General features: G+C 39.6%; 1 protein-coding gene across 2 annotated transcripts in view; it reads left to right on the top strand.

Annotated features, from left to right (window-relative positions):
* LOC126191346 (ATP-dependent RNA helicase DHX30-like) overlaps positions 1 to 967 on the top strand; it is a 303,809-nt gene extending 302,842 nt beyond the window's left edge. For both annotated transcript variants that reach the window (XM_049932185.1, XM_049932186.1), the window contains 2 exons: positions 369 to 469; positions 570 to 967. In XM_049932185.1, coding sequence (XP_049788142.1) covers positions 369 to 469; positions 570 to 732 — 264 coding nt within the window. In that variant the 3' untranslated portion in view covers positions 733 to 967. The remainder of the gene's footprint in view (positions 1 to 368; positions 470 to 569) is intronic.
* Positions 968 to 12,935: the final 11,968 nt, after the last annotated feature.

Here is a 12,935-nt window from a genome sequence, read left to right as displayed (position 1 = left end):
TCAATCTTCACACTGTTATTTCTGGCTGCCACTTTCTGTTTGGTGTTTAGGCAATGCATTTTATATGGTAGTGCGTGATCCAGAATTAGTCCAAGATATTTGGGAGCAGGACTATGTTCAAGTAAGATGCCTCCCCAGGAGATATTCAAGTATCTATTTGCGTGTTTATTCTTCAGGTGGAAAGCACAGGTCTGAGTCTTGGCAGGATCAGGTTTCAATTCCCTTGAGAGTAAACAGAAACCTAAATTCTTGCCTGAGTAGTGATAACGCATAAATATATTAATATGAAAGCATGTTCTAACATTTATGATTCATTAGAAAAATTACACATTATTAACAAAAAACAAATATTTTTCCTCTGTTTTCAGTATGAAGCTTCCTCCTCTGGCAACTCTACAGTGAAAGGCAACAGCTATGTGGTCCTTTCATTGAAATCAAAAGGAACTGTCAAAATGTTGTGTGAAAAGAGGTATGCATATTTCTGTCCTCAAACTCACTCACTCACTCTCTCTCTCTCTCTCTCTCTCTCTCTCTCTCTCGTGAACATGATTTTTTTTTTTTTTTTCCAGGGATGCAGAGCAGTTGCAGACTCTCAGAACTATCATTTGGTGGGTGTTAGATTACTACATTAGAAACGAAGGATCCTCAGGAAATGAATGCAATAGGACTGTTGACAAGTTCCGGGAGTTTTTGCTTAAAGTATTAGTAGATGTTCTTGCATACAAGAAATAAACGGATTAAGAGTGATCATCAGGATCTTGTAAATATTTTTGTTATGTGTCAAAATGTAAATTATGTTACAAATGTATGTATCTTAGATAAAATTCTTGGTAAAAAAAGAGCCTGATGTCTGACTGTAGCTGCTGATGATAATGTTCTTGCGATTTTCAGTGATAACAAAGATTACATACAAAGTTAAAGTTATATAAAGGTGTGTGTGTGGGGGGGGGGGGGGGGGTGAGAGAGAGAGAGAGAGAGAGAGAGAGAGACCAGAAGAATTCTATGAAATTCATTTCATGACAAGACAATTCCGAAAGTTTCTGTTACAATATTTATAGGTTACTAATCTACTTGTGGTGGTAGATGTTGTCTTTTTAATAATGTAATTACATGGTGTTTTAGTATATCATTTATTTATCTGGTAAAATTTTGTCATGTTTAGTTTTTCAAACTGTTTAAGATCGGAATATTTCTTAAAACTGTCACTTAATGAGAAACATACACTATAGATTCACCAGTGGTATGTTTTCAGATGACAAAATACTACCTAATACACACATCATCACCATAGTGTTTTTCATACCATGCTGGAAACAGTAGTTTTGGAATTGAATTTGCTTTTATGTAATGAACTACATTGTAAAAAATGTAGGAAAAGACAGATTACTACTTACCATAAAGGAGATACATTAAGTTGCCAACAGGCACAATTAAGACACTTAAATAAAGCTTTCAACCACAGCCTTTTTCAGTAAAGGAGAAACACACACAATTCATAGACACAAGCAAGCACACCTCTTGCTGGAGTTGGCAGTCATGTGTACATGAGGTGTGCTTGTTTGTGTCTGTGAATAGTGTGTGTGTCTCTCTCTTACTGATGAAGACTGTGGCTGAAAGCTATATGAAAGTGTCTTTTAATTGTGCTTGTCTGCAACTTAATGCATCTTTTTTATGGTAAGTAGCACTGTATCTCTTTCAATGTTGTTGATATTCCCACCTGAGGTTTGCGTTATTTGAACTACATCGTAATCCTGACGAAACATAGACAATTATTTTAGGATTACTGACAGAGAAAAAAGGGGAAAATGTGTAAGACTTAAATTTTTATTTCAAATCAAAATAAATGAAAAATAATAGCAAGGTGTTCAAGAGAATAGCTCAAGTCTCTTTTTTTCTTAAAAACTAGTTGTCGTATGAAGAGGGAATATTGGTGTCTCTGTCACATTCCTTTCGTGATACTGACGAGGACATTCGTGCGGTATCAGTGACTGCCAATCCCTCTGTATCAAGCTGAAGTACATTAATACTACAAAAGTTCAGAGCTGTAATTGTATGTTACACCAGAGAGAACATCCACAATCACAAAAATGAGGCAAACTGAATGTTTATATCTGAAGAGGAGGACAATACAATATGCTTAAATTTTTCAAATGTTGTACCACAGTTTTTAAAAGTTGGTATATAACTGGTTATTGGAGTTATCATTCTACAAAGTGGTCAAAGTCTTTCAGTTAATGTTTAAACTAATTTTCGAGAACATTGATTTAGAAGTAGCTTTAAATTGTAAATATTTTATTGTAATATTACCGTTACCATTCTCAATTTATTCAACAAATAAAACAATTCTGCCACAAGCGTCAGTGTGGAGTAATTTCTCTTCAAAGATAAATTTTTAGGTATTGACTATACAAGATATTTTCATACAACTGAAAATTGATAGATAGGCTAAAGTTGACATATTCATCATCATACAAAGATCTTGTAACCTACTACAGAGGGAGGAAAAATTGACGCATGCTTTAGTTGCAAGAATTTACACAATTATATATGTTTGCAGAGAACTGTTGTGCACATATCTATGTGAAACGAAACGAAAAGTATTAGTGTTAATGGTAAGAAACTCTCAATGCTAAGATTTCGTCATGATGTTGTACTTTAAATTTTAGAAAACAGCCACAAGTCACACTTAGTATTTTTTATTTACTGGTCGTGCTCTTCAAATGAACAAGAGTATCTTCAGAATATGCCTATAAAAGATACAAATTTAGATAATACAGAAAACTTACAATGAAGTTACATGAAGTGCACAATATTATTTCCAGTATAGTGACTTACATTTAAAGTTGGCTGACAGCACTGAAGATTAAACTATCTGTACTATAGTACTTAAACTTATGTTTAAAGTACAGTAGTAAATGATAACACTGACAGCAGCAAAGATTACATTGATTGTACAACAATACTTGCAGTGTCTGTGGTATAGTATACTCAAAGATAATTTACAACTACAGAAAATGAAATCTACATTTTAATCATATCTGCACATATCAACACATCTTTCAAAACAAATGTGTAAAAATTACAATATCTTTCAAAATATGTTACAAAAAATACATATTTAAAAAGTCTTCATAAATGTACATTTAAAATTACTGTTTTTGTTTTTTAAATTCTGTTAGGATAATAAGGCAGGTATTACATTTTGATGGCGTATCTACAGCACTTAATTAAATAACTTTCTAACTCTCATAAATTAAATTTGTTGCATTCATGTTATAAATTTTGTGGGTTTTTCTTTTTTCCTACAAAAATTTCCAGTTCTTCCAAAACTTTTAACAGAAGACCTTTAGCTGTGGTTTGGATAATTTGTGTTCTGTCTTGAATCTCAGCTAATGTTTGTTTAGTTGTTCCCAAATGATCACCCAATGCCGTGTAATATGAATTTAAATTGCAGTGAAACTTCCTGGCAGATTAACCCACCCAGCAGGTGTAACACATATTTTTCCAATCGCTTTTTCTTTTCTATGAATCCAAAGTCCTTATCACAGGGTAGGTAGCTATGACCTGATACTAGATACTTGTGAACTATTTCCTTAACATATTGTTTGTGAATAAGTTGCAACCGAAAACATACTAAGGATATATTCTTATTTTGAACAAAACAGTTATCAGAACACACGATTAATTTATCAACATTTTGAAGATTGTTGGAAGCATATTTTATTAAACATTTTATTTCATCAGCACCCTGTCCTGCAATACGTTCTGGCCATACATACACGTGCACATCATCTGACGTACAATCATGAACACAAAAGTTGTAAGTCGACAACTGTCTCTTGTAGAAAACTTCACTAGTGTGTAGATGGGAAGTAGGCAGAGCTTGTTGTAAATCGAATGCTATCACTTTCACATACCTGTGGTCTTTAGAATAAGCAGTGTCAGCTTTTAGATTATTATATGCCTGTTGTGCTTTTAATTGATGCAATTCTAACTCTTTTTGGACATTAGCTTTTTGAATATCTTCCTCCACATGTGAAAGTTTTATGCACAATGAATCACACACCTTGCATATGTCAGTAGATAGTGAGGAAAAAGACAGGTTGAATTTTGTATTTAAAATATCCCTGTAAATATACTCACTAACAATAAATTCAGGATTATGTTCCTGTTTCATCCAAGTAGCATAAAGTTTATACATCATAGCTGCATTAAGACCTTCAGGCAAATATTTTCTGTTTTGAACAGAAGGTCTCGAATAATGACTTTCATGCAGTGGAAAACTATTAATATGATTTACAACTAAATTGGACTGATGATCACTAGTTTTACTGGGTCTATTTCCATGTCTTCCACGACCATCTTGTTTTGGTGTTCCCTCAGTCTGTGTCTGTGAAACTGACCTCGAAAGTCTACCCTTACTGATTCCAATGAAAGATATGAATGCCTGTTAGCAAACGCCTTTAACACTACCATCTAACAAAATATAATACTCATGGGTGTGTTTTCTCCTGCTCTCATTTCCACTAGCACCATATCTTTTCTTCACTAGATTTACTTTCACACACCCACTACTATACGCATTTTGTAAACTGAAGTCACACATATTCAAAACCTTTTGAACACTGTTTCACGTTGTTCTTCACTGAAACATGCATAACACTTATGTTGACAACCCCATGGTGGGCCTTGTTTATGTTTGTGGACATTCTTGCCTGTTCTCCCTACATATTCTTCTCCTGCATTTCTTGTCCTCTTCTTTATATTCCTGTACCAGGAATGTATACACCTTGCCCTTTTCCTTCCACAGTTTCTTTGTTATTTTCATTGCTTGAGACATCACTCTCGCCGTGAATGTCAGCCATACTTTGTTATTACATGTGATCCAGATACTGACCTCTCAATGACTGAGGTTGGACCAATGTTGCACTCAAACAAAATGTCAGTTTGTTTGAGTGAAGAAATTAGTGGCTTCTAAATAATATGTACGAGGTGATATTGGTCTGTGCCCTATGATAGAAAGGTAGTTCACCTTACTAGACAACAGATGGCACTAACATCTCATTTTCCGTATTGGAGAGGGTTAGACCACCACCCCCTCAATTATACTGTTGTCAACATACTGGTGATAATACAGTATTTTCTGCTTCATATCACGATTTTGTCAAAAATTTTATTTCCAAGTCGTCAAGAAAAATTTCTGACAAGATGCTGGAAAACCTGTTACCCATCGCTAGCCTCTCTCCCAAGTGCTGTATTTTTCCATTAAAGGTAAAGTACCTGAAATCAAGGCTGAATTGCAAAAGTCTAACAGCTCTACAATCTCACTTACTGCCATAGTTTTATGCTGTAGAAAATTATGTTCCATTATTTAGAAATAATCATCATCAGTTGGTATGTTTGTAGATACATTTGTAACATCCCAGAGGCAAAAATCAGGTTTTGTGGGAAGCCTTGGATTCAATAACTGTTTTCTACATTTTCTGACAAGTTAAATAGAAACTGAGAGGCATCAATTTTACTTTTAAGTTTAGTTTGGAACCTACTGAGTAGGTCTTTATTAATAATGTTTATGCCATTCTGTTCAAAATACTGTAGTATTTTGTCAATGTAATTTGTTGTATAATAGCACTGCCATATTACCCTTATCAGATTTTATCACTAGAGCTCCTACAGCTAGGAGTTTTTATTTAAACAATGGAAACTCCAGGTAGGGATGTGAACAATGTAGGAAAAGATAGGTTGCTACTTACCATAAAGAAGACAATTTAAGTTGCAGTCGGCACAATTAAGACACTTACATAAAACTTTTGGCCATGGCTATGGCCTTCATCAGCATTCATACATACAAGCCAGCACATCTCATGCATGTGACTGGCAACTCCAGCGTTTCGGGCCGGAATGCAACTATCACTTGGGATGCAAGCAGCAATCTGAAGGGGATGGGGAAGGGATAGGGATAGGGATAGTAGTTCATGGATTGGGAGAGAGCTTAAAGCTGTCTCGTGGACACTGCAGGGGCTAGAATGCAACAGGTGCAGCATCAGGAGGCTGTGGGGCAGCGAGGTTGAGAAAGGAGGAGTGAAAGAAGAGAGAAGCAGGAAAAGATAGGTGGGTGTGCTGCAGTAGGCAGCACATAAACAGGGTGGGAGATGAGAATGGGGAAGAGATGATAGGACAGAAGGTGTGGGGTCAGTAAGTTACTGTATGTTGAGACTGGGATAATTATGGGAGCAGAGAAGGTATTGTAAGGATAACCCCCATTGCACAGTTTAGAAAAGCTGGTAGTGGATGGGAGGATCCAGATGGCCCGGGTAGTGAAGCAGTCATTGAAATAGTCTGTTACGTTCAGGTGCATGTTGTGCCACAATGTGGTCTACTTTGCTCTTGGCCACAGTTTGGTAGTGGCCGTTCATATTGGTGGACAGCTGGTTGGTAGTCACACCAATGAAAAATGTTTGCAGTGATTTCAGCGGAGCTGGTAAATGACGTGGCTACTTCCATAGATGGCATGACCCCTGATGATGGAGTGAAATAAACGTTTGTCAGGACTGGAGTAGGAAGTGCTGGGGGTGCCCAATTCACCCACCCAGCACTTCCTATTCCAATATTATCACAGTCCTGTTTGTAATGTACTATTCAGTGATATTGTCTTACAGTCTGGAATGGCTTGCTTCTTAGAATAGTATTTTACTTCACCTATGTGAAACATTCTGCTTAATTCAATTTATAAATAACAATGTGAAGATTAACCCAGCAAAAGAAAGGGATTATAAAAAGTCACCCAGCACACAGCTCTCTTCCTTTCTTGACACATGGCTCTGCCCATCTTGCTTACTTTTAGTCCTGAACTAATGACTTGCCCCAATTTCCTACACGTAACTCGAAGTATCTGGGGTCAGACAACTTATTTATAATATGTAGTGATAAATCAGTCTAATAACAAAAAAGTATCAAAATCCCTGCAGTAGTTCATGGTTAGGCTTCACACACAAACAGAAAACTGCAGCAGAAGACTTTAGTCTACCTATAGTCACGAAAAAGCCTACCACACCAATCCAACCCCCCACTCCCAACAGTCAACCCCCTCATAGCTCCTTGACCATACCTTTCTGACTTACTCCACCTTCCACATCCCCAAAAACTTCCTCCACTCCCCATGAAAGGCACTGCTCCTGAACAATCATTGTGTAACACTGTTGTCAATTCTTCTGACACAACTATTACTCCCACAGAAATCTCAGTACTTTCAAAAAGCCTATCCTTTAGTCCCAAACCTAATTTCAACCATGCTGGACTCGTAAAGGACGTTATTTCCATTACTTGTTCCCTGCAGTGAAAAATTTTCTTCACCACACACACCACTGACACAGCCAGCCAGAATCCCACATAGAATATTATTTAGAATAGTTCCAAAATTCCTCCTACTGTGATCCTCCTCCCCTTCCACACAGTCATCTCTTGGCAATCTTTCAGGAGTTTCTCACTTCTAACCAGGCCTCACCTTCCTTTTCTAAGTCCCTCCTTCGTGTGTCTAACTTCACTCCTGTGGAACGCAGGCCTGAGAGCTAACCCAAACCTTATCATCCTTCCCACAGACAAAAGCTTCACCACAGTGTGTTATTGTGACTATGTGGCTGAGAGTTTCTATCAAAACCTGATGCATGAATTCATCTCCCCCCCACCCCACCCCCAACCTACCATTAACAAGCTCCTGAAACTCAACAGACCCAACCACACAGGTCTTCCTGCTGATTGTCCCATTATGGCAGGATACAGTGCTCCACCTAACGAACCTCTGTCTTTGTTGACCAACACCTCCAAAAATTGTTTGTAACCTTCCATCCTACATTCAAGATACTGGTCATGTCCTTCACCGCCACTCCACGTTTCCAGTCCAGTTACCACTGTGGACATGCTTACTTCCCTAACAAGGACATGGAACACTGACTTTCCCAGTATCATACTGATACCCGAACCACCAACTCTTTTCTAATCCTCCTAGCCATTCACATCCTGACCCAGTGTTATTTGACTTTGGAAGGTCAAATCTATAAACAAATCTGTGACATTGCCATTGATACTCGCATGGCACCATCCTATGCCAGCTTATTGATAGACTGTCTGGAGGAATCCTTCCTATCCAGTCAACACCGAAAACCTCTTGTTTGGCTCAGGTTCATTGATATTTTCATTATCTGGACTTGCAGCAAGGACAACTTGTGCTCTTTCCTCTATAAACTGATCACCTCCCAAATCCACTTTACCTAGTCCTCCTCAACTCATTGAGCCATATTCCTAGATGGCGATACCTGCCTCTCAGGTGGCTCCATAAATACACTCCTGGAAATGGAAAAAAGAACACATTGACACCGGTGTGTCAGACCCACCATACTTGCTCCGGACACTGCGAGAGGGCTGTACAAGCATTGATCACACGCACGGCACAGCGGACACACCAGGAACCGCGGTGTTGGCCGTCGAATGGCGCTAGCTGCGCAGCATTTGTGCACCGCCGCCGTCAGTGTCAGCCAGTTTGCCGTGGCATACGGAGCTCCATCGCAGTCTTTAACACTGGCAGCATGCCGCGACAGCGTGGACGTGAACCGTATGTGCAGTTGACGGACTTTGAGCGAGTGCGTATAGTGGGCATGCGGGAGGCCGGGTGGACGTACCGCCGAATTGCTCAACACGTGGGCCGTGAGGTCTCCACAGTACATCAATGTTGTCGCCAGTGGTCGGCGGAAGGTGCACGTGCCCGTCGACCTGGGACCGGACCGCAGCGACGCACGGATGCACGCCAAGACCGTAGGATCCTACGCAGTGCCGTAGGGGACCGCACCGCCACTTCCCAGCAAATTAGGGACACTGTTGCTCCTGGGGTATCGGCGAGGACCATTCGCAACAGTCTCCATGAAGCTAGGCTACGGTCCCGCACACCGTTAGGCCGTCTTCCGCTCACGCCCCAACATCGTGCAGCCCGCCTCCAGTGGTGTCGCGACAGGCGTGAATGGAGGGACGAATGGAGACGTGTCGTCTTCAGCGATGAGAGTCGCTTCTGCCTTGGTGCCAATGATGGTCGTATGCGTGTTTGGCGCCGTGCAGGTGAGCGCCACAATCAGGACTGCATACGACCGAGGCACACAGGGCCAACACCCGGCATCATGGTGTGGGGAGCGATCTCCTACACTGGCCGTACACCACTGGTGATCGTCGAGGGGACACTGAATAGTGCACGGTACATCCAAACCGTCATCGAACCCATCGTTCTACCATTCCTAGACCGGCAAGGGAACTTGCTGTTCCAACAGGACAATGCACGTCCGCATGTATCCCGTGCCACCCAACGTGCTCTAGAAGGTGTAAGTCAACTACCCTGGCCAGCAAGATCTCCGGATCTGTCCTCCATTGAGCATGTTTGGGACTGGATGAAGCGTCGTCTCATGCGGTCTGCCCGTCCAGCACGAAGGCTGGTCCAACTGAGGCGCCAGGTGGAAATGGCATGGCAAGCCGTTCCACAGGACTACATCCAGCATCTCTACGATCGTCTCCATGGGAGAATAGCAGCCTGCATTGCTGCGAAAGGTGGATATACACTGTACTAGTGCCGACATTGTGCATGCTCTGTTGCCTGTGTCTATGTGCCTGTGGTTCTGTCAGTGTGATCATGTGATGTATCTGACCCCAGGAATGTGTCAATAAAGTTTCCCCTTCCTGGGACAATGAATTCATGGTGTTCTTATTTCAATTTCCAGGAGTGTATGTTCGTTATCTAGTGCACCAGCCACTAACAGTACCTCCACCTTTACAACCATCGGCTGTTTCATGTCAGAAAGTCTCTTATTTTACAGTCGTGCCACCTGTGAGTGCTGTATCTACAGAGGAAAGCAGGACTTGTCAAAATATGCTGATAATCGTACCAGAGCCTTTACTGGCAGACAGTATCCTATTCAGTTCATCCATAAATATATATCCTATGCTATATGCTCCTCCGACACCAGCATACCTATTAACCAGCCATTGAGCAGCATTCCTCTGATCACCCAGCATCACCCTGGCCTCAACCACATCCTTCACATGGCTCCATCTACCTCTGTTCATGCCCTGAGATGAGGTATATATATCCTACCATCACCACCCAAAGCCGTGTTCCACTACCCATCCAACCCACAGAATATGCCTTCCCTCTTGCTGACTGGAGTATATGATGGTTCAAAAAGCTTTGATTTTTGGGACTCTGATTGTATGTACCATTAAGACAGTGCTGGCTTTGTTCAATAGTACTGATTTTATATCACATTACTTGCAGTCACAAGAAACATTAGATACATTTTTGCCATAAACTTAGTATAGATCTTGGTTTCTGCATGTTATGCTGTTTGCTGCAGAGCCCTGCCTAGTCTCCCACATTATGACACAAAACCAACTTGTAACTCAAACCCATGTGTGTTATTAGTGCAGTATGGATACAATATTCATTGAATTGCAGCAACAGCAAATTCAGAGAGAGCAGATTTTGACACGTTTTGCCAGTAACACCGCCCTCACTGGTATGTATGCATGTGTTGTCAGCATCTATATTTATAACATTTGATTATGCAATGAAAACATGGTGTATACATCTGCTGTTTTTGCTGTTTGCAAGGCTAGTAATATTTCTGATATTCATTTCCAGTATGCTTTGTTATTGGTTCCTAGTAATCACATTTAAGAGTTTGTTCACAAATTAAGACCTGTCATAGAACCTTGTAATTTGCTGTCCACTAATTTTGATGTGCAAGCACATGTAGTGGCTACTAGACCATGTTCCAGCCAGTTTCCACAGAAAAGACCCCATTGTATAAATCCAGGTTGGCAGACCTACATGGTCACAGTCAACAGTGTAATTTTCTGTGCCCAGAGTGTAATGCATCTTATGCTAAATCTGTTAATTCAGAATAGAGTTGTCCATCAAGTTCCCGACCAGAAAGTTCAGGCTAGTGCTCTTAAAAACTCTGATCATAGGTTCTTCATGTAGCTCAATAATTCGAACTTACATCAGTGGCACAACATGTACTCAGCATTGATTTAGGTATGGCAGAAGTGCATGCATCTTGGACAACATTATTCCCTAAAATCAACTGATGACAGAAGAGTGTCATCAACTGTAGAGTCTATGGTACTGTCACACTAAGGTGCAAATAAACAGATTAGGAAAGTATTTAGAAACCATAGTAATACTAGAAGTAGAAACTGTAATGATGGTGGTATCAAAATTATAGTTCACAAAGCATAAAGAAAACAATGCAACAACTGTGCATGACGTTGCCATTCATCAAAGTCCCCCATGGCCTTCGCCTTGGTGTGGTACTGCACTACAGAGTATCATGCCACTGCCTTGGCCAATAACAGAACTCCACTCAGACTGATCTCACTGGTCAACAACAACGTGTATGTGGATTTTCATGTGGCTGTTTTTAATAGGATTCATTTTGTGATTTAAATGCTTTATGTAAGGGGTGTGCTGATTTATTTGAATCTAGGCTTTGCACAAAACTCTGAAGCATGTGTACCATTGAACCCTGATGCTGTAAAACGTGTAGCTAATAGGCATTGTTCAAAGCGGCAATTAAAAAACCTCAGGGTACTAGTTGGATTATTGCCTGAAATTACCATTAGATTCACAGATTATATTAATCAGTATGTCTTTCATGCTATATTAAGTAATAGATTACCTTCTATCATTATGATGTTTCATACTTCAAACAGCTTATATTGAGGCTACAGTAATCTGTGAACTGAACTGTTCAGATGAAATTCTAGTTACTGGGTCTAACTGAGAGCAGCATCTCAACTATTTCAAACAGCTATGTAATAAGGAACTTTTTGGCAGATTAAAACAATGTGTTGTAGCACGACTCAAATCCAGGCTGTGAGGATGTGTTGCAAGTTGTCCTTGGTTACCATAGGTGGTAGAGCACTTGCCCATGTAAGGCTAAGGTCCCAGGTTTGACTTCCAGTCTAGCACACAGTTTTCATCTACCAGGAAGTTGATAACAGTGCGCACTCTGCTGCCGAGTGCACAGAACATGTACACAACTTCTTTGCCGGTGGTTTGTTGTGCATCAGGGTAAATAAACTAAACACACTTTGTATTATCTCAGAACTATATTTTTTCACTCAAGATATACACTTAGCTTTCAAGCAAACATGCTACCATGTCAAGGAGGACTGACTGTAGAACTCTGATATAAAAAAATCTGGAAGTGTTTTTTCAGCTTTACTTCAGAATGAGCTTCATTAGCATGTAGAGCCACACATTCACATGTACCACTATATTAGTGTTGAAACAATCTTACTATGGTAAAAGAAACATAAATAATAATAAAAAATCAGATGAACATATAAAAAAAGAATTATCTTTTCTTGCTCCCTATCTATTCATTATAATATATTTGCCCCCACTGCCTGCTGGAAATTGAAATTGGGTAATGAATGGTTACAGCAGCCAGTAGTCTAGTATCAATTCAGTTTCATATTCTGAGAGACAAGTGTCTTGTATAAGTTTGCAGGAGATAAGCCCATTTGATGTCATTATTTACAATCTGTCTTTTGTTGCCCTGTATGTATAAAGTTCAAATCTTCATTGATTTATGTTGTACGTTTCCATTCCATGAGGATCGAGGTACAAGTGTTAGTTACTTTAATTCTTAAAGAAAAAAAAAACTCGTACTCATGTCTTTGTTGAATTAATAGTACAGGATATAAAGGAGCCAAGAAATTGCTATAAATACTTATTCCACTCAGTACTATAATACTATTTTTGCATTTAAGGCTTTGGCTTCAAGTTAGGTGGAAGGTACAAACATAAACACAAAAGTAAATCAAATCTCTTTATTACACATAACATTACAAATCTTGCAGATAGTTTCATGTTAACTATATTGTCTTTATTT

Source organism: Schistocerca cancellata, chromosome 6 (genome assembly GCF_023864275.1).
Source record: "Schistocerca cancellata isolate TAMUIC-IGC-003103 chromosome 6, iqSchCanc2.1, whole genome shotgun sequence".
Lineage (NCBI taxonomy): Eukaryota > Metazoa > Arthropoda > Insecta > Orthoptera > Acrididae > Schistocerca > Schistocerca cancellata.
This window is presented reverse-complemented; position numbering and strand designations above follow the sequence as displayed.